General features: G+C 31.3%; 2 protein-coding genes across 4 annotated transcripts; both read left to right on the top strand.

Moving 5' to 3' along the window:
* Positions 1-1846: 1846 nt before the first annotated feature.
* On the top strand, positions 1847-6970 carry TLP7 (tubby like protein 7). The gene is made up of 4 exons (XM_020375768.3): positions 1847-2648; positions 3362-3449; positions 5059-5188; positions 6187-6970. The coding sequence occupies exons 1-4, from the start codon at positions 2328-2330 to the stop codon at positions 6770-6772; spliced, it is 1125 nt and encodes a 374-aa protein (XP_020231357.1). The 5' UTR covers positions 1847-2327; the 3' UTR covers positions 6773-6970.
* Positions 6971-10856: 3886 nt separating this feature from the next.
* On the top strand, positions 10857-12712 carry LOC109811949 (cytochrome C oxidase assembly factor). Of its 3 annotated transcripts, none has more exons than XM_020375802.3 (4): positions 10857-11002; positions 11375-11470; positions 11580-11684; positions 12382-12712. In XM_020375802.3, exons 2-4 carry the CDS (start codon positions 11402-11404, stop codon positions 12421-12423), a joined length of 216 nt encoding a protein of 71 aa, XP_020231391.1. In that variant the 5' UTR covers positions 10857-11002; positions 11375-11401; the 3' UTR covers positions 12424-12712. The 3 variants fall into 3 exon arrangements, with proteins under 3 accessions (XP_020231391.1, XP_020231392.1, XP_082921376.1); XM_020375803.3 differs by lacking the exon at positions 10857-11002 and adding an exon at positions 11004-11131; XM_083065250.1 differs by lacking the exon at positions 10857-11002 and adding an exon at positions 11009-11270.
* The last annotated feature ends 4749 nt before the right edge of the window (positions 12713-17461 follow it).

Raw genomic sequence — 17461 nt, forward strand, 5'->3', positions numbered from 1 at the left:
AAGATCCAAAATGGAAAGTAGTGAAGGACAGTACTTGTCGGAAGGAGCTTCTCTCGCAAGGCATCCAACCTTTAATAGAAATGACTATCCCTATTGGAAGGACAGGATGGAAATGTTTATCAAGTCTGCCCAACATCAACTCTAGAGAATCATCATCCAAGGTGAAATTGAAGTAACTAAGCCTAAGAGCCAATACACTTAGGAAGATTGTAACATTTTGCAGCAGAACACCAATGCAATATACATACTTGCATGCTCTCTATCCATAACTGAGTACAACAAGTTCTATAATTGTTTTACTACAAAAGAAATGTAGGGTGAAATCAGGGTAACTCATGAGGGCACTGAGGATGTCAAACTCAAATGAGTTGCCACTCTTTAGAGGCACTATGAGTTGTTCTCTATGAAAGAGAATGAGACCATTAACAAAATGTTTGGAAGGTTTCAAACAATTCAAAATGGGTTAAAATCCCTGGGAACTGAGTTCACCAAAGCTTAGAACAAGCTCAAAATCCTAGATAATCTTCCTAAAGTTTGGGAACCCAAAGCCACTACCATTTCTAAAGCATGAGATTTAAAATTTCTTACTCTTGATGAACTTCTTGAAGCACTTCGTGTTCACAAGGTTCATTTGAATAACAGAGATCAACCCAAGGCAAAAAAAAACAATATTGCCTTGAAAAGTAGTGAGATGAGTGCAAGAAAATAAAGAGGAAAAGCGCTAAAAGCTGAAATTGAGTCAGACCAATCAAACGATTCCTCAAAAGACTCAACAAATGATGAGATCTCCCTAATGTCCAACAAATTCAAAAATATGCTAATAAAGGAGAGATTAAGGAGCCTACATAGGGAGTAGAAAAAAGAAAGAAGAGCCAACAAATTAGAGGACAAAGATATCGTCTGCTTCGAATGTAGGAAGCTAGGACACCTAAAATCAGATTTTCCATTACTTAGGAAAAGATGGTCAAGCAAAAAGAAGATTAAAAGGAGTCTGAAGGCCATCCGCGAGGATCTTAATAGTGAAAACAACGACTCAGATGAAGAGGTTGCTAATATTTGTCTCATGGCAGATGCTAAATCAAATGCAACTAATATAGAGGTAAACTCTGACTCTGATTCTTATTCATCTGATTTTGACTGCGATGAAATGTCTTTTGAGACCCTCTTAGCAAACTCTCACGTGATTTTCCTTGAGTACAAGAAATTGAAAGAAAAGTATAAAGTTCTAGAAAAAGAAAATCTTTAACTCAAGAGAATGATGAGAAAATATGCTAAATATATCTTATGTCTCAAAAACAAGATCACAAGTTTTATTCTTCTTGATATAGAAATCTTAAAAAATGAAAGTTTACAACTCAAGAAGGACCTAACCAAGTTTGTAGATGGATCCACCAAACTCAATCTTTTATTAAAACATAAAAGGATTCCATCTAACAATAACTGGTATTGATTTTGACTCAATTCTTAAGACTCCTCAGACCAAATCTAAAGTCTTCTCTTACAGAACCGGTGGATATGAATATAAAGAATCGGGCAAGAGAAAGACTAACGAAAATGAAACTAACCAGAAAGGACCGAAAAAGATATGGATACCAGATTCTCAAATAATTTATGTTTAAAATATCCTTGGTGGGAAAGTCAAAACTATGAAAAAAAAAAAGAAAAAAGAAAAACACACAAATTCGAACCAAACCTAAATTGATTGTGCCAACCCAAAATAATGAGTGTATATCATAATTATTATTAAAAATAGCTATCAAAATTTGTATAAAAAAAAACTATAAAAAATGACAAAACTTGTATTTAATATTACATGTGCATGTAGTATTAGTATTGTAATGTTTTCCAATTTTCGAAAAACTTGAGCTAGAATTTTGCCTAGAGATTCAATAGGACTTATTTAGTATTGAAAAACATCTTCATAATTAATAGGATGGAAGTAACAGATGAATAAGTTATAGTATTGTCGATGGGATGAAAAAGGGGTTTAACAGAGATGAAAGAGGAGAAGGAGAAGACACGTGTTGGATGATAAAAAAGAAGTTAAAACAGAAAAGAGAAAAGAGAGTAATTGGCAATTACAGAGAGACGACAAGTCAATAAGAGAGGGGAAAGAGAAAAAAAGGGTTAAATAGAGGGAAGACCCAGTCAAATGACAATCACTTTTCAACCCACTCTCCCTAACCTCACCCGCCTGTCATTCGCCGCACCCCTCACCCGCACACCTTAACTTTCTCTCTGTGACACACAAACACCATTCTCTCTTTCTCTCTCTCATTCTTTCTTCGTCTTCTTATGTGCCCTACCACGCCCTCCCATCGCTAGCCATGTCGCTCAGGAAGGTCTTCCGCTCCCGCAAGTTCTCCAGATCCTTCAAGGACCTGCCGCCGGTCGAGGTCGCCGGCGCCGGCGAGAGGAGGGACGGCGGAGGCGAGGAGGCCGACATCGGGAACGAGTGGTCCGCCATGCTGCCCGAGATTCTCGGCGAGATCGTGCGGCGGGTCGACGCCGCCGAGGAGCAGTGGCCTAACCGTCAAAACGTCGTCGCTTGCGCCTGCGTCTGCAAGCGGTGGCGCCACATCACGCGCGAGATCGTGCGTCAGCCCTCGAACACCGGCAGAATCACTTTCCCGTCGTGCCTTAAACAGGTTTTTTCCTTCGAAGATTGCTTCTTTTTTGCTTTTTAAATTATGGGTAGGAAGGAAGCAGTTTTTTTTTTTTTTTTTAATTTATTTTTATTGGAGGACTTGTTAATCTCTTAAATTTGATGTTTTTTCTTCTAGAACTTGTGGGGTTGGAATTTAGGTTGTTTATGTGGTGATTGGGTTGTGAATACTTTATTGGTGATTGGTGAATGTTCAAGTTGTTAAGGGGATCGGGATCAGTAGTAATTTGTTATATGGAAGCAATTGGGTAGTGCCTGGAATCGGGATTGGTGCCCTATTGTAGTTTGATAAATGTTTTCGGGTGAGTGTGTATTATTAGTTTGTTGCAGTTTTATCTCTGAAATTGGGAAAGATGGAAGAATTGGGAATTGGGGTCCATTTGTGAGGGAAATTTTCATTTTTCGTTTTTCATTTTTCATACACGTAATGGGTGGAATGGAGGAAGTTTCATCTATGTTTTAGCTGATAAGGATTATTCGTATTGCAGCACCTTTTTCACCTCCTAACACTGGCTGAAGTATGTGATCTTAGTGATTTATTGTGATGATATATTTTTTTATTATTGTAACGACTGAATTGTAATTTTGGTGAGCGTATTGTGCTATTTATGGCTATTAATTGTTTACTTTGTATTGAATAATGGAATTTGGGAGGTTTGGAATTTGACAATCTTGTTATGTATTGATGACGTGCAGCCAGGACCACGCGACGTTCCCCACCAGTGTCTCATAAAGCGTAACAAGAAGACCTCAACGTTTTATCTATATCTTGCTCTAACACCATGTAAGTAAGTATTGTTTTTCTGTTCTGGAGATGGATGAAAATGAATTAAGGCTGGAGTTGAATGATCTCCTGTGCTCTTTGGCTCTTCCTATGGGGTAGAGCGTTGATAATACAAAGTCTAATGATGTGTTTGTATAGACTAGATCTGGGAACGGGGCACCTTCTAATAATTGGTCAAGCATAAAACCAAGCCTTTCTTGTTTGACTAGGCATGCTTTACTTTTGTGCTTTAAAGCCCCACAGCTTTAAATGGCTGTGTAGTTTGTCAACATGTTAAACAACTTCTTTTAATATATATAAATGCACAGAAAATATTTGTCAAACTGCATGACTCTAGCCACTTGGTTGACCAAACTGAAGGTCTGTTTGGATAAAGTTTTCCATAAACACTTCTAGGAGAAGGAAATAAGAGAAAAATTTAGTGCATAAGCAAATTTATAGACGCTCTCTTATATTAGTTTCTCCAAATATGTTTTTTTAACTTATTATAAGTTAGTTTTAGCTTATAAAGAAACTTATTCTTTTATTCTTCTTCTAGAACAGTTTCTGGAAAAGTTTCTCCAAATTGACCCTGAGTAGTCGAGTCCAAGATGATTTTCTTCAGACAATTTATAGAACCTTACTTGTGCAATTTATTCATATGTTGTAGTTTGATTACCCACAATAAGAAATGAGAAAAGCAATAAGGAGTTGACTTATTTCAATAGTGTGTTGTGTTTTATGAACAATAATCAGAGGTTTTTTTCAGAGATAGAAGTGGAAGGATCTATGACTTGTGGTGTGCTTGTGGGAGTACAAGGGGAATGTACATTTATATAAGGCAGCTTGGGGGAAGGTTCATTTATCAGGAAGGGACCTGTAGTAATAAAAGAGGAGTTATTTACCGCAGCTTGAATACAGATTCAAATATGTTGGGAGATATATACATATACTAAATTCTTTCACCTTAGGTCTTGCAACATCTTAGATTTCTTAAGAGAGATTATATAGTGTGTTGGTTTTTGTTATGAAAAGGAACTTAAAATGATTTTTATTTTATTAATCCTATATATAATATGCTGGTCTTGAAGTGCTACATTGCTTCAGTAGACCTATGGTGATTGGTGAGAGGTCTATAGGACATGGACACATGGTTGATTGAGATATAGGATAGCAATTGGTTAGCTTTATTCTCTGCTTTTTTCCTTTGACTTCACATGTAATATAATGGACATACATTTGTCAGAGCAGCTCTGGGATTGTCACATAAGAAAATATAGTTTATTTTATTGACCAATTTAGTGGCAACATTATTTACTATAAAAATTTAATTGGTTGAGGTGAAATGTGGAATATTCCTTTGGTTGAAATACCTGCGACTTTTATAACTTTAGTAAAATAAGAATATTATGATTTTTGAGGTGCGGTAATAAATCAATGGAATGTAGAGTAGTTGTTTATAGCAATGAGTGAACTTTCAAATGATGATTGTCGGAGGATTATTTTTATGAATACTATAATAAATATAATCTTGATACAAAAATGCGCTGCTTTTGGTTTCTCTCAAGTTTTCTTTGATGTGCTGGAAATTTATGCCTCTTTTTGTTCCCTCTTCCCCATCCATTGCCAGCATTCACAGATAAAGGGAAGTTTCTGCTAGCAGCTAGAAGATATAGGTGTGGTACCCATACTGAGTATATAATTTCACTTGATGCTGATGACTTATCCCAAGGAAGCAAGGCTTATGTTGGAAAGTTAAGGTAAAGTTTTTCTTTCCAAAGAATTACTTCCTCTGGTTCTTTTGTTAAGACCTAATTACCACTTAATTCACTAGAAAGTTCGTTAATTTAGTTGATAGCATTAAATTTGTCTTAAATTTGTATATATTTTTTTCCAGAACTACCCCTAACATTAATGTGAAATGACTTTAATTAAAGGTATTTTTTGTAAAAAGATAATTAATACAATAAATGTTTTAGATTGATTCTTATAAAGAAAGACGAAGCAACACTTTTGATTGAGCTGGTGAAAACTAGAACTTTGTATCTGCTCAATCACAAAACTGTCAAATGAGTTACACTTTGTGTTTTCCTTTCATCAAGCTGTGCCAAGAAGTATAAAAAAAATTATACTATGAATTTTTATTCATTTCTTGCCTTCAGTTTATATGATTGAACATCTCTGAATGACCTGTATGAAATGTATCCTCCCATCTCCTGCTAAACCCCCTCTTCAACTAAAAAAGAAAAAGAAAATAACCAAAAATATTTGAAGGGAATAAAAATATTTGAATACTGCTCCAAATCACTCCCTCGCTTGTGTCAGAAAGGGAAAACAGTTCCATTTGCTTATGTTTAACAGTTATTCAAAACCATTTATGGGAAAGCAGGGTTGTAGGTTGTTTTAGTACTGTTTTAAGATCAAAACTGCACTAGAAAAGATCTAATTCTAGGTGCAACTGGTAGTTTGGTATTAATAATTTGTAACTATTGTAATTGATCTTGGTTTACAGTTTGTTTCTTTGCCTTTATTTATATCCTTATCTGAATTAAATGATTGATATACTAATTCTTAAACCCTTAGTCTTGTATAAACAAACAAAAAAATTTAATGATGTTAATGTTGGTCAATTCTTTTGTTACTTGCATTAACACCTATGTTGAAAAACTATGCTTGCGAATACATAGTCAATCTTTTTGTCTTCTCTCGAGTAACTACCAATACCAATGTTGGCTTTTTTGTTGAATTCTCTTCACAGCTCGGATTTTCTCGGCACCAACTTCACAATTTATGACAGCCAGCCACCCCATAGTGGTGCAAAACCATCTAGTGGCAGGGCCAGCCGTCGGTTCACCAGCAAGCAGATAAGCCCGCAAGTTCCTGCCGGTAACTTTGAGGTGGGGCAGGTCTCCTACAAGTTCAACCTTTTGAAATCAAGAGGACCAAGGAGAATGGTTTCCTCATTGAAGTGTCCCGTGACTCCTGTCCCGCCAATGGGTGAAAATTCAGATAGCACGTCTCCCGATGGCCATAAGGATAAAGATCATGTTGCTTCTGGCTACACAATCTTGAAGAATAAAGCTCCAAGGTGGCATGAACATTTGCAATGTTGGTGCTTGAATTTCCATGGTCGTGTGACAGTTGCCTCGGTGAAGAACTTTCAGCTGGTTGCAACAGTGGACCAAAGCCAACCAGGAGGTAAAGGAGATGAGGAAACAGTTCTTCTCCAGTTTGGTAAAGTGGGGGATGATACATTTACCATGGATTATAGACAGCCCTTATCTGCTTTCCAGGCTTTTGCCATTTGCTTAACTAGCTTTGGCACCAAACTTGCTTGTGAGTAATAATATAATTTTGGTGTCTCACTGTGCTTATTTATTCTGTGGATGTTTTAAGTGAATAGCTATTTTTTTTTTATAATTTTTTACTCGGCTTTGAGTCTACAATTTGATTGCAGGAAGCTTGTTGTAAATGTTATATCATCAATAGGACATGACATCTTCCATAATCAAATATATTGTACTGTTCCCGCGGTTGGTCCATCCGTTTGATTTTAGTTCACGTTAGTGTATGCCTGTTATGGCAGTTTTCTAAGCTCAGTTTCTTGTTATCAGCTAAATACCACGTATTTAGTTTGTGATTCTATTTTTCTGGTAAAACTGATTAGACTAAAGAGGGTGGCATAACAATATTTAATTTCTGTTGATGACATAAACGTCACACTAATGGAATGAAATAAACGTCATAATTTTTCTTGTTGGTATCCGGTACCTTGTGCTTTGGTGTGGATTGTTCTGGACCAGAAAAGATTTTATTTATTCAAGCATATAATTAATAATTCTACACTAGTAAAGAATATATTATTAATTGAGGAAACAGTTGCATCAATTAATAATGTCATCAATTCTAATTTAGATAAATTGTGGAGATATTCTTCAAAAGAATTCTTAAGTTGGTAAAAAATTATTTTTCGACACATGTTAAATTATAGTGTACAAAACATGGTTAACTGTGCAAAAACTTGCGATGATTGAAGCTGAAGCTAAATCAAATGCTTCATGAATGACAATGGATAATGGGTTAGTTGTGGCATGAATGATGTGTGAATCGTCCGTGTCCCGTTTATTCTCTTCTTTCTGATAACCTTTTTTTGTTCGATTGGGGCCATTTCCCTGCTTGCTTAAATGAAAAGTAATTGAAACTTTAGGTCCCACCATTTAATTTTGAAGGTGATTTCGATTAATGAAGCAAAACCATTTAGCAAAATATCTTTCAAACGAGAGGTAAAGAGGGACAATTACACACAGACATTTTGTCGGATTCAATTTCTTAGCTAGCTACTCAGTACTCACAGATTTCATGTCTTCTGATTTGATTGCAAGGTGATTCCATTGTACTGCCACGGTTGGTGACCAATGTTTATTAGGTAGTTCATCTTTTGTCATTAATAATTGTTTATCATCACATAATGTTCCATCATTTCGAATGATTCTCTCTGTATACGCGTATTTCTATATATGCCAGTTAATAAAAATATCATTTATGGATTTATATAATATTTTAATAATCAGATACAAGGAATAAAAGATTATCGACAATAAAGAAAAAAATCTTACGTTTCTTTTTGTGTTAGACTAACAAACATATATGGTTAACATGTTATTTTAGTATGCAAATAATTTTAAGTCCTAACTTTAATATTATCATTGTAATTTTTTTTTTGACAATTTGCTTTTTTGCAAATTTGGTAAATTAAATCTTACGTTTATCACCTTATTACTTTAAAACTTAAGGTTGCATGATGGTCATGGTTTCATAGTTCAAATTTGTGTCAAATCATAATTAAAATGATTACCCTTAATTTGAACGTATGCATATATTTTCTGGGGATATTAATAGTGAATTATTTTCTAAATCAATTGAACCAATCCAATCTTGAATGGATAGCTTCATTGGTTAATGGCTAATCTACCTTTCAAAATATTAATAGTAATTGAAGCTTTCAAACAGATAAGTCCAGTTTAGTCCCATGATTCAATAATTTTGTTCAAGCTTTCTTTCTGTTATCATCACCATATATTTAGAGTCCAAATAAAATGGTACCAGAAATTCGCTCAAAAAGCAAGGAATAGGGTGCTGCAGAAAGATTCATGGAGCACATGCTACCTGAGATGCTCTTAAATATTCTTCACTTGAAGTATATGTGTAATTACAAACAACAAATACGCATATTAACTAAACGGAGTGAATATATTTCTATGGATAAAGAAAAATGAAGTGAAATTATAAGTCATAACTTAAGGTTTGCATGCAAATAATTGCATGTATGCCAACAATGTCCCACTGATAGGAAGATATTAGTATGCATTCTTCTTTGATTTTTACATTTCGTTTCGTGCACTTACAACAAAGTAGTTGAATTAGTTAAGAACTTTGTGGTTAATGTCTTGTACCAACTGCACACTAAGACAAAGCTTGGCCCAATTATTTTTAGACTTTTTCCTTTTTGATTCTTGGTTTGGTTTACCAAAGCAAGGGAGGGAGAAAAGGGAAAAAGAATACAAAGTGAGAAGATTTTTAGATTATTTTATAGAAAAGTGAAAAAAGAAGTTAAAATAAAGCATAAATATGTGAATAAAATGACATAAATATACTTTTGATAAAAATATACAAATTTTGCGATGCATTTTGATATTACACTATACCTGTTCTCCTTTGTTTTCTCTTCAAAAGTGTTTGAATAAAAAAAAATGGATCTCACAATATTTTTTACTCTTTCTTTCCTTCTTTAAATTGTATCGATCAAAGAAAATAATAAATTTATTATCCTTTCTTTTATTGTATCATGTATTACTCATTTCAAATTATGCATAAAAGAATTAGATGCAATAAACATATTTTGAAAATCTACTTCTTTCAAATGATGCATAATTCTATATAATAACATATTTTAAAAATCTTTTATGATGTGTTTGAATGATGAATTTTAAGAAGACAAATCATTTTTTTCTAAAAAATTTCAAATACTTTAAGATAAAATATTTTGTTGAGATAAAAAAATTTATAAAGAATTTAAAATTTAAATATTTATAAAATTCGTTAAATCAGTAGAATTTAAAATTCTAAACACATGTAAGAATTTTAAATTTTGGATATTTTTTATTTCTTATTTACCCTATACATCTTTTATCTTTATATAATTTTTCTCTTACTCTCCTATTTCATATCTTTCCTTTTGCCTCTCTCTCTTTTTTTTTTTCTTTCTCTATTATGGTTCTCTCTCTCTCTTTCTTTTCTCACTATCTCATTTTTTTTATTCTCAATCTAACTTTTATCTCTTTAATTTTTTTTTCCTCTTTCTTTTCTCTCTTCTCTCTAGGCATTGTAATAGGACGAGTCAGGTATAAGTTTCATGATAAATTATTTTTTCATTTTTGCAAAAAATACACACAATATTTTTAATTTATTTTTTTGTTATATTACAATTGTAATTGAATTGTTTGTCTATCTCATATTTTAATCAAGATGCTTCTTAATAATTAAAAAACCATAAATATTTCACATCATAATAAATAATTACACATAATTAAATATTAAAATTCTTTAAAACAATCAAATTGAGAATGAGTATTAAACTAGAACGGGAACGGAGACGAGTATTAAACCAAGGATGAGGACGAGGCGGGTAAGTATATACCCATCCTCCTCCCCGTCCTCGGTTTAATATTTTGAGTTTTACTTGTACTCGTATCCGGTTAAACTGGGTATTCTCCATCAAAGTCAGGACGGATTTGGGTATTATCCACGAATACGGATTTATTTGTCATCCTTACTTCTCTTTCATCTTTCATTCAATGTTTTAAAAATTGGACTAATCATCAAATTGATCAAAATACTGGATTAGTGAGTTATAAGTCAAATCAATGAATTACTAATTTAATCATGTGACTCGATCTATATTAATTTTTTGTTTAAAATATTCATATATATTTTAGAGTTAATCACTTATACATTGTCAATGTAAAATTTTTTTATATTGACAATCAATTATATCTCTTAACTGTACCATGTCACTATTAAAAGTAAATGTGTTTATAGTGATATGACACAATTAAGAAATATAATTGGTTACTAGTAAAAAAACTTTACACTAACAGTATATAGGTGATTAACTCTATATTTTATACCAATAAAATTCATATCATATTTCAAAAAATTCTCAAAATGATTCTAGTCAATATAATATTAACATAGTTATAAAATTATAAATTGATGAAACCGTATGTTATGATTTACAAATTACGTCTAATCTTCAACACATATAACTTTTATTCATGTGTTGATGTTTAATATATTATAGAAAAAATCCGCATCCTTCCGACTCAATCGTCCGAATCGTATTCCGAATGATTAAAAAATTAATTTAAAGCACAATCTGGGCCGGGTTGAAATTTACAAAGAGCCCTAAACCCTAGACCCAAAAAAACCCCTAAAAAATTCATCTGGGTCTTTCTGCATTAGAAATGAAGATGAAGGAAAGTTGGTTCCTTTAAGTGAAAAAAAGGTGGTGCAAGGTAAAACCTAATGAGAATAAAAATTATTACTTTTTAGTGCCTTCTTCCACGATGCCTAACGAATTAAAGAACGCCTCTCGTTGCCACGGTGGTCAGTCTTTTGGTTGCGGCGGCGGAGAACCCATCACAGTGGCGATTGCTTTCCCCCCCCTCTTTTTTTCCTTTTTAATTTTAATTGATTTTGATTTAAGATGATTTTTTTTTTCTTCCTCTTCATAGACGGAAAACTATTTTTAAAATTTAATTTTTAATTTTTAATGGTACATGGGTGAGGGACACACTTGGCTACTTCATCCCTTTAAATCCTCAAAATTCAAACTTTTTTATTTGTTTTCTGTTAATTGATGTCAATTTTTTTTTTTTGTCTTGCAGAGGTGAAGGAGAAGTGGGTGAGGGACGATGTCCAAGTCTTGCAAAGGGTTGGCCATGGAGTTAGTCAAGTGTCTCAGTGAATCTGATTGTGTTAAGGTTCGGTTTGGATCATTTGTATAACATTGTTGGATTTGAAAAAGAATGATTTTTTCTGTGTGATTCGTGCTGTTTTTAATCTTGAATTTGTGTGTGTATTGGAAAATAGGTTGAGAAGAGATCATATAGGGAATGTGTTGGAGAGAAGAGTCCATGCATACCCAGTGAATGTGTGGGACTCAGGGAAACCTATTTCAATTGCAAGAGAGGCCAGGCAAGTGTTCAACTTTTCACCTGATCATGCTACCTTTTGTGTGATTTCAAATGCATAAAGCTGCCATTTTTTATTTTTTTTGGGATATCCATTTTCTATGCAATTGATTTTCTTCTAGACTCTAGTGCTAGCATTACTTTAGTTTAGAGTTTAATTATAATGCACTGTGTAAAGATTGTTACATTGATAACCGATTAAAATCACTTTGCATTCACTTTTAAAAGTAATTATTATAAAACTGGGCAATTTTCAATTGAATGGCAAGTGTGACTGAATGTTTTATGATTGAAACTATTGCTGCTAGTTGACAAATGTTGAATGTTTCATGATTGGGTATTGCTATTTTTCTCTCCTAGAATTGTTTTTGGATAAGATTACTCGGCCCTTATTCTCGTTTAGGAATGAATTCAACAAATTTGTTCTCAGGAGCAATTGTATCTGTTTTTAGTACTGCTCAAATGCTTTAGGCTCATTTTGTATTATTAAGGCTTTCATGACCTGTACTTCTAATTAAATTGGTTTGCAATCAGTCCTAACAACCGACTTAGATTTATTTAACATCTGACCATCATCATTGCAAATGTTATAAATGTATATAGTTGATGAATAAGATGATGAATAAATTTATGTTCATGTTTAAGCTTCAGTGTTATATTAAAAGTTGAACAGCTATTTTTTCTTTTGCCATTCTGATCAGGTTGACATGAGAGCTAGGATTCGTGGAAACAAGGGTTATTAATGTTCCCATCATACATTGGAAAACTCTGTAGTTGTTCTGTCCCGTTCAGGTTCTTTCAATATTTAGCTCAAGGATCAAGATGAAGTCAACACAAGTAAAAGATGAGGGTGAATCACAGAAATCGGAGGCCTAATTAATTGTTTGATTTGATGTCATTATAAGCTACGAATGCACATGACAGCTAGAATTTTGCTTTTATAGAGTTCATTCATATACTATCTAGTATTAGCAACCATAGTAGTGCATGTACCTTCGCCTATACTCTTGAATGACAGTTTCTTCTTTCTCATATACTAGTTCCTTTAAGGGTGTGTTTTGTGCACATTTTTTTTTTTTAGTTTTATAGGAATCTGAAGATAGGATGTTAGTTTTTTATGTTTAATTTATTACTTTAAAAAATGACATTCTCAGTAAACAATATTTCCAGGTAATGTTTTTTTACACAATTATTCTATGGAATCCTAAACCCTAAACGTGTTACTATAGCAAAAATATCACGTTTTTTTTATTTGTTAATTTAATACGGTAAAAATCTATGATTTTCTAGTAATATATATAAATATTTTTAATAATATTTATGATAAAGCAAGCAGAATTTCTGGGTTTTATGAGTTTTATAAATCAATATTTTTGAGCATTTTGTGTACCAAACAATCCTTGAGGCTTGTAGATGCTCATATGATAGTTTCAAGGTTTGTTTGTCATAATTCATGCATCCCATTTTTTATACAGGATTTGGCCCTTCTACTTATCTCTCCATGATTCCTGAAAACCTGAGATATAGAGAGGAAGATTGATTTAGCTGTGAGGAAAAGGAAAAGGAAAAGATGGGGCTGTGGAGTATTGCCACTTCAATTTGTCACTCCAAACTCTTTAATTTTGGTTCTTGTTTAACTTTTCAATTTTGTTCTAAATCTTTTTAAAACAAAATTCATGATTATTTAAGTTTACTTGCTTTATATGCTATATGCAGTAGTACCGAACAAAAAATAAGATGAAATGAAATAAATGTATTTAATTATTTTATAATAAATAAAAACATTTTAATTGTGGTGCCATTATTATTAATCTTTTTAATAACACATCTAACAAATAAATTAAAATATAAAAATTTTAACTTAATAGAAAAAAGTATATTTTAGCAATGAAAATACTGAATTTACTTGAAACTTTATTGTTTTCTTTTGTGTTAAGTAGCCTCATTCAAGGTAGTGTTGAACTCTATTATTGAATTTCTTTGATAATTAAAAGGAGAAGTCATATTAGAATAATTTAAATAACTCATGAAAATAACTATTTTTGTGATAAATAAAACTTAAAAAGTAGAACTTTCATTAAAATTTAATTAGAAGATATTTTAAAAGAAAAAGAAACCCAAAAAATGGTAAAAGGTTATCTAAATTTAGGTTATCGAAAATTCGAAACCCTAAACATTACCTAAAGCTTATAAATGCTATTGCTTATGCCTATTTATATAGTGTTTTTGTTTTAAGCTCTCTAAGACCTTTAATCACAATATTAACCAACGCTTAAAGACGCCTTTAGACACAATTAGGCCAAATCTTAGGAAGTCATCATCTATTATTAAAAATTATATCACACCAAAATGAGTTTTTTCAATATTATTTTGAAGTATTGACTTTGTTATCTCATTTCACCTTTTTAAATTACTTGAAGATGTGGGTGTAGTTGCATGTTTTATATAGTAATTTTTGTTATTAAAATACAAGTATCCTTCATTAATAACAATTTTATTTGAGATGAATAGGATTAGTGTGAATGACGAAATTCTCCTTCAGTATTTAAAACAACTATATGCTCAGGATTCAAACTCAAACAACTGGTTAAATTGGAACAATTTATTACTAATTAATCTATATACTCGTCGATATTTCATATTATAATTAGTCCTGAATGGATAAATTTCATAAATACTTATTAAAAAACAAGAAAAAATTAAATTATATATATAAGTCAACAAATATATTTTAGAAAACCTATTATGAAAAAACTTTTAAAAACTAGTTTATGTAAGTATTTTTTTTTTAATTTTTTTTCTATAAATGTTTATGAAGAAATTTATTAAAAGAAATAAATATGCAATGCCAAAGAAAATAATGATATTAAGCTTTTCTTTTAAACTAGCTCATCAAATTATTCACTCATTTTTTGCTCTATAAATTATAAGCTTTGTTTAAATAACAAACTTAAAATGCAATACAAAAGAAAACAATGATTAAAACAAAAAAAAAATCATTTAAAAAAATTCTCAAATGTTTTTAAATTGTTTGGATTTATGATTCTAAAAAATAATCAGAATCTATAAATAAATAAAAAATCTGCTTTCAGATTTTCTTAAAAGGTGATAAAAATAACTTCAAAATAATCATTTGTCTAGATGAGAGAGAAAATAATGGGCAAAATAGGGAACAATATTTCAGAAAAAAAATATCCTTAATTTTAAAAATCACAAGTATTTCATTATTCTTTCTTCAAAGATAAAAGTGAATTTTAATGCCCTTTATGATTATTTTCCAAAATAAAAAAGCATTTTCAAACAACCTAAAATTATTTTCAAAATTAAAGCAAGTTTATAATTTTAACCGCATTTAAATGTTTGGTAAGCGTAGTAGTGGGCTAGTAAGCATGAGAACATTGGTTAACTGAAACTGAAAGTTACAGGGTAAAAATCTTTAAGTCCATTTATTACATTAAAAATGTTGAATTAAATTAATTGTTAAAATAATTAATAAATATAAAATGGCAAAAGAAAATCTATATAATCTTTTACATAACTTTTATTTTGGCTTTGTAAACATAAGTTTGTTTCTAAGTAATTACAATGTTCATTATATTTTTAAGTAATAATAGTTTTATTTTTTTATTGATCTTAAATTATTAGCATTTTAAGATCAAATATTTTATTAAAAAATAAAATAAGTATATTAAAAAATTTAAAGAATGAAACGTAAAAATCTTTATGCAAAAGATAATAAAAAAAAGTGTAATAAAATGTAAAGATAAAAATAGAAGAAAAATAAGCTACAAAATTGAATTAACTTGTAAGATAACATAATAAATTTATTATGAATAAAACATTATTTTAGTCTTTATAATTTAAAATAATTTTTTTAGTCCTTATATTAATTTCTTTAAATTCTTTTTAATCCATATAATTTAAAATAAATATTTTTAGTTCATACATTTGTATTTTTTTTTTGTCATTTTAGGAGTTTTTTACTCAAATAATACTATTTTAAATTTTTTTTTACCCAAATAGCAACTTTGCAAATTTATTTCCCCAACTACCACCATTTACTGTTCACGTTTCGGAATGGGCCGTTTTGAAATCAAAATGGACCATTCCGGATTAAAAAATAACACATGGAAAACAAATCAGAAAGGGCCGTTCCAAAATCAAAATTAGCACATAAAAAGTGGAACTAGAACGGCCCGTTCTGCTTTCAGAATGGGTCGTTCTGACCTACAAATAAATTTTTTTTTTTATTTTCATTTATCAAATACCAAAACTCAGAAACTAACATTAAATAATTAAATTTATTGAATATTAACATTATAAATATATCTAAATAAATTTATTAAAATTCAATACAACAATAAAGATCAATGGTGGCAGAAACTGATTATGTTGTTCTCTAATGTCCATCTCTGTTTTAATCCTGCTAGACTTTGGCCGACCCTTGAAAGTTCGCTTGAGTTTTGGATTTGGCCACAAAGTTGGACTAGTGTAAGTAGGCCAATAATCTTCATGTCGAAGCTCTCCAAACTGTCCTTCGTATACCTTTTTGGAACTTGTCACAATCATACCACATTTCATTTAGTCTTACTGTAAATCTCCCAGCGGGTCAAACTTTTCTCGGATGTAATCTTCATGTCGAAGCTCTCCAAACTGTCCTTCGTATACCTTTCTGGAACTTGCCGCAATCATACCACATTTCATTTAGCCTTACTGTAAATCTCCCAGCGGGTCAAACTTTTCTCGGATGTAATCTTCATGTCGGAGCTCTCCAAACTGTCCTTCGTATACCTTTCTGGAACTTGCCGCAATCATATCACATTTCATTTAGTTTTACTGTAAATCTCCCAGCGGGTCAAACTTTTCTCGGATGTAATCTTCATGTCAGGACTCTCCAAACTGTCTTTCGTATACCTTTCTAGAACTTGTCGCAATCATACCACATTTTATTTAGCCTTACTGTAAATCTCCTAGTGGGTCAAACATTTCATTTGGAGAGCTCCGACATGAAGATTATTGGCCTACTTACACTGGTCCAACTTTGTGGCCAAATCCAGAACTCAAGCGAACTTTCAAGGGCCGGCCAAAGTCCAGCAAGATTAAAGCAGAAATAAACATTAGAGAACAACATAATCAGTTTCTGCCACAATTGATCTTTATTGTTGTATTGAACTTTAATAAATTTATTTAGATATATTTATAATGTTAATATTCAATAAATTTAATTATTTGATATTAGTTTCTGAGTTTTAGTATTTGATAAGTGAAAATCGAAAAAAAAAAATTATTTGTAGGTCAGAACGGCCTGCAGAATGAGCCGTTATAGTTTCACTTTTTATGTGTTAATTCTGATTTTAGAACGACCCGTTCTGATTCATTTTCCATGTGTTATTTTTTAATTCGGAACGGCCCGTTCTAATTTCAAAACGGCCCGTTCCGAAACGTGAACAGTGATTGATGCTAGTTGAGGAAATAAATTTGCACAGTTACTATTTAGGTAAATTTTTTTGAAATAGTATTATTTGAGTAAAAAACCCTCATTTTAGTGCCTAATATTATCTTTTTTGTAACTTTATCCATTTTGTATTGATATGAAAAAATCCTTCAATCTTGTGAGTTGAAGGCATAAAATGTCAATAGATTTAATTTAAAATAACTCAAATAAAACAAATTTAATATCAAATTAATACATCCATTACATCAATACAAAAGAAAAGAAACGTTACAAAAAAAAAATTAATAGGGACTAAAAAAAATTAAAAATTACAAGTTTAAAGATTA

Source organism: Cajanus cajan, chromosome 10 (assembly GCF_000230855.2).
Source record: "Cajanus cajan strain Asha chromosome 10, NIPB_CcT2T_4, whole genome shotgun sequence".
Lineage (NCBI taxonomy): Eukaryota > Viridiplantae > Streptophyta > Magnoliopsida > Fabales > Fabaceae > Cajanus > Cajanus cajan.

Excerpts from the sequence above, each read along its gene's own strand:
- TLP7 (XM_020375768.3), top strand. The coding sequence starts at position 2,328 with ATGTCGCTCAGGAAGGTCTTCCGCTCCCGCAAGTTCTCCAGATCCTTC. Across the intron at positions 3,450-5,058 it reads ATATCTTGCTCTAACACCAT|CATTCACAGATAAAGGGAAG; the intron begins GTAAGTAAGTAT and ends ATCCATTGCCAG. Across the intron at positions 5,189-6,186 it reads GCTTATGTTGGAAAGTTAAG|CTCGGATTTTCTCGGCACCA; the intron begins GTAAAGTTTTTC and ends TTCTCTTCACAG.
- LOC109811949 (XM_020375802.3), top strand. The coding sequence starts at position 11,402 with ATGTCCAAGTCTTGCAAAGGGTTGGCCATGGAGTTAGTCAAGTGTCTC. Across the intron at positions 11,471-11,579 it reads GTGAATCTGATTGTGTTAAG|GTTGAGAAGAGATCATATAG; the intron begins GTTCGGTTTGGA and ends ATTGGAAAATAG. Across the intron at positions 11,685-12,381 it reads TCAATTGCAAGAGAGGCCAG|GTTGACATGAGAGCTAGGAT; the intron begins GCAAGTGTTCAA and ends CATTCTGATCAG.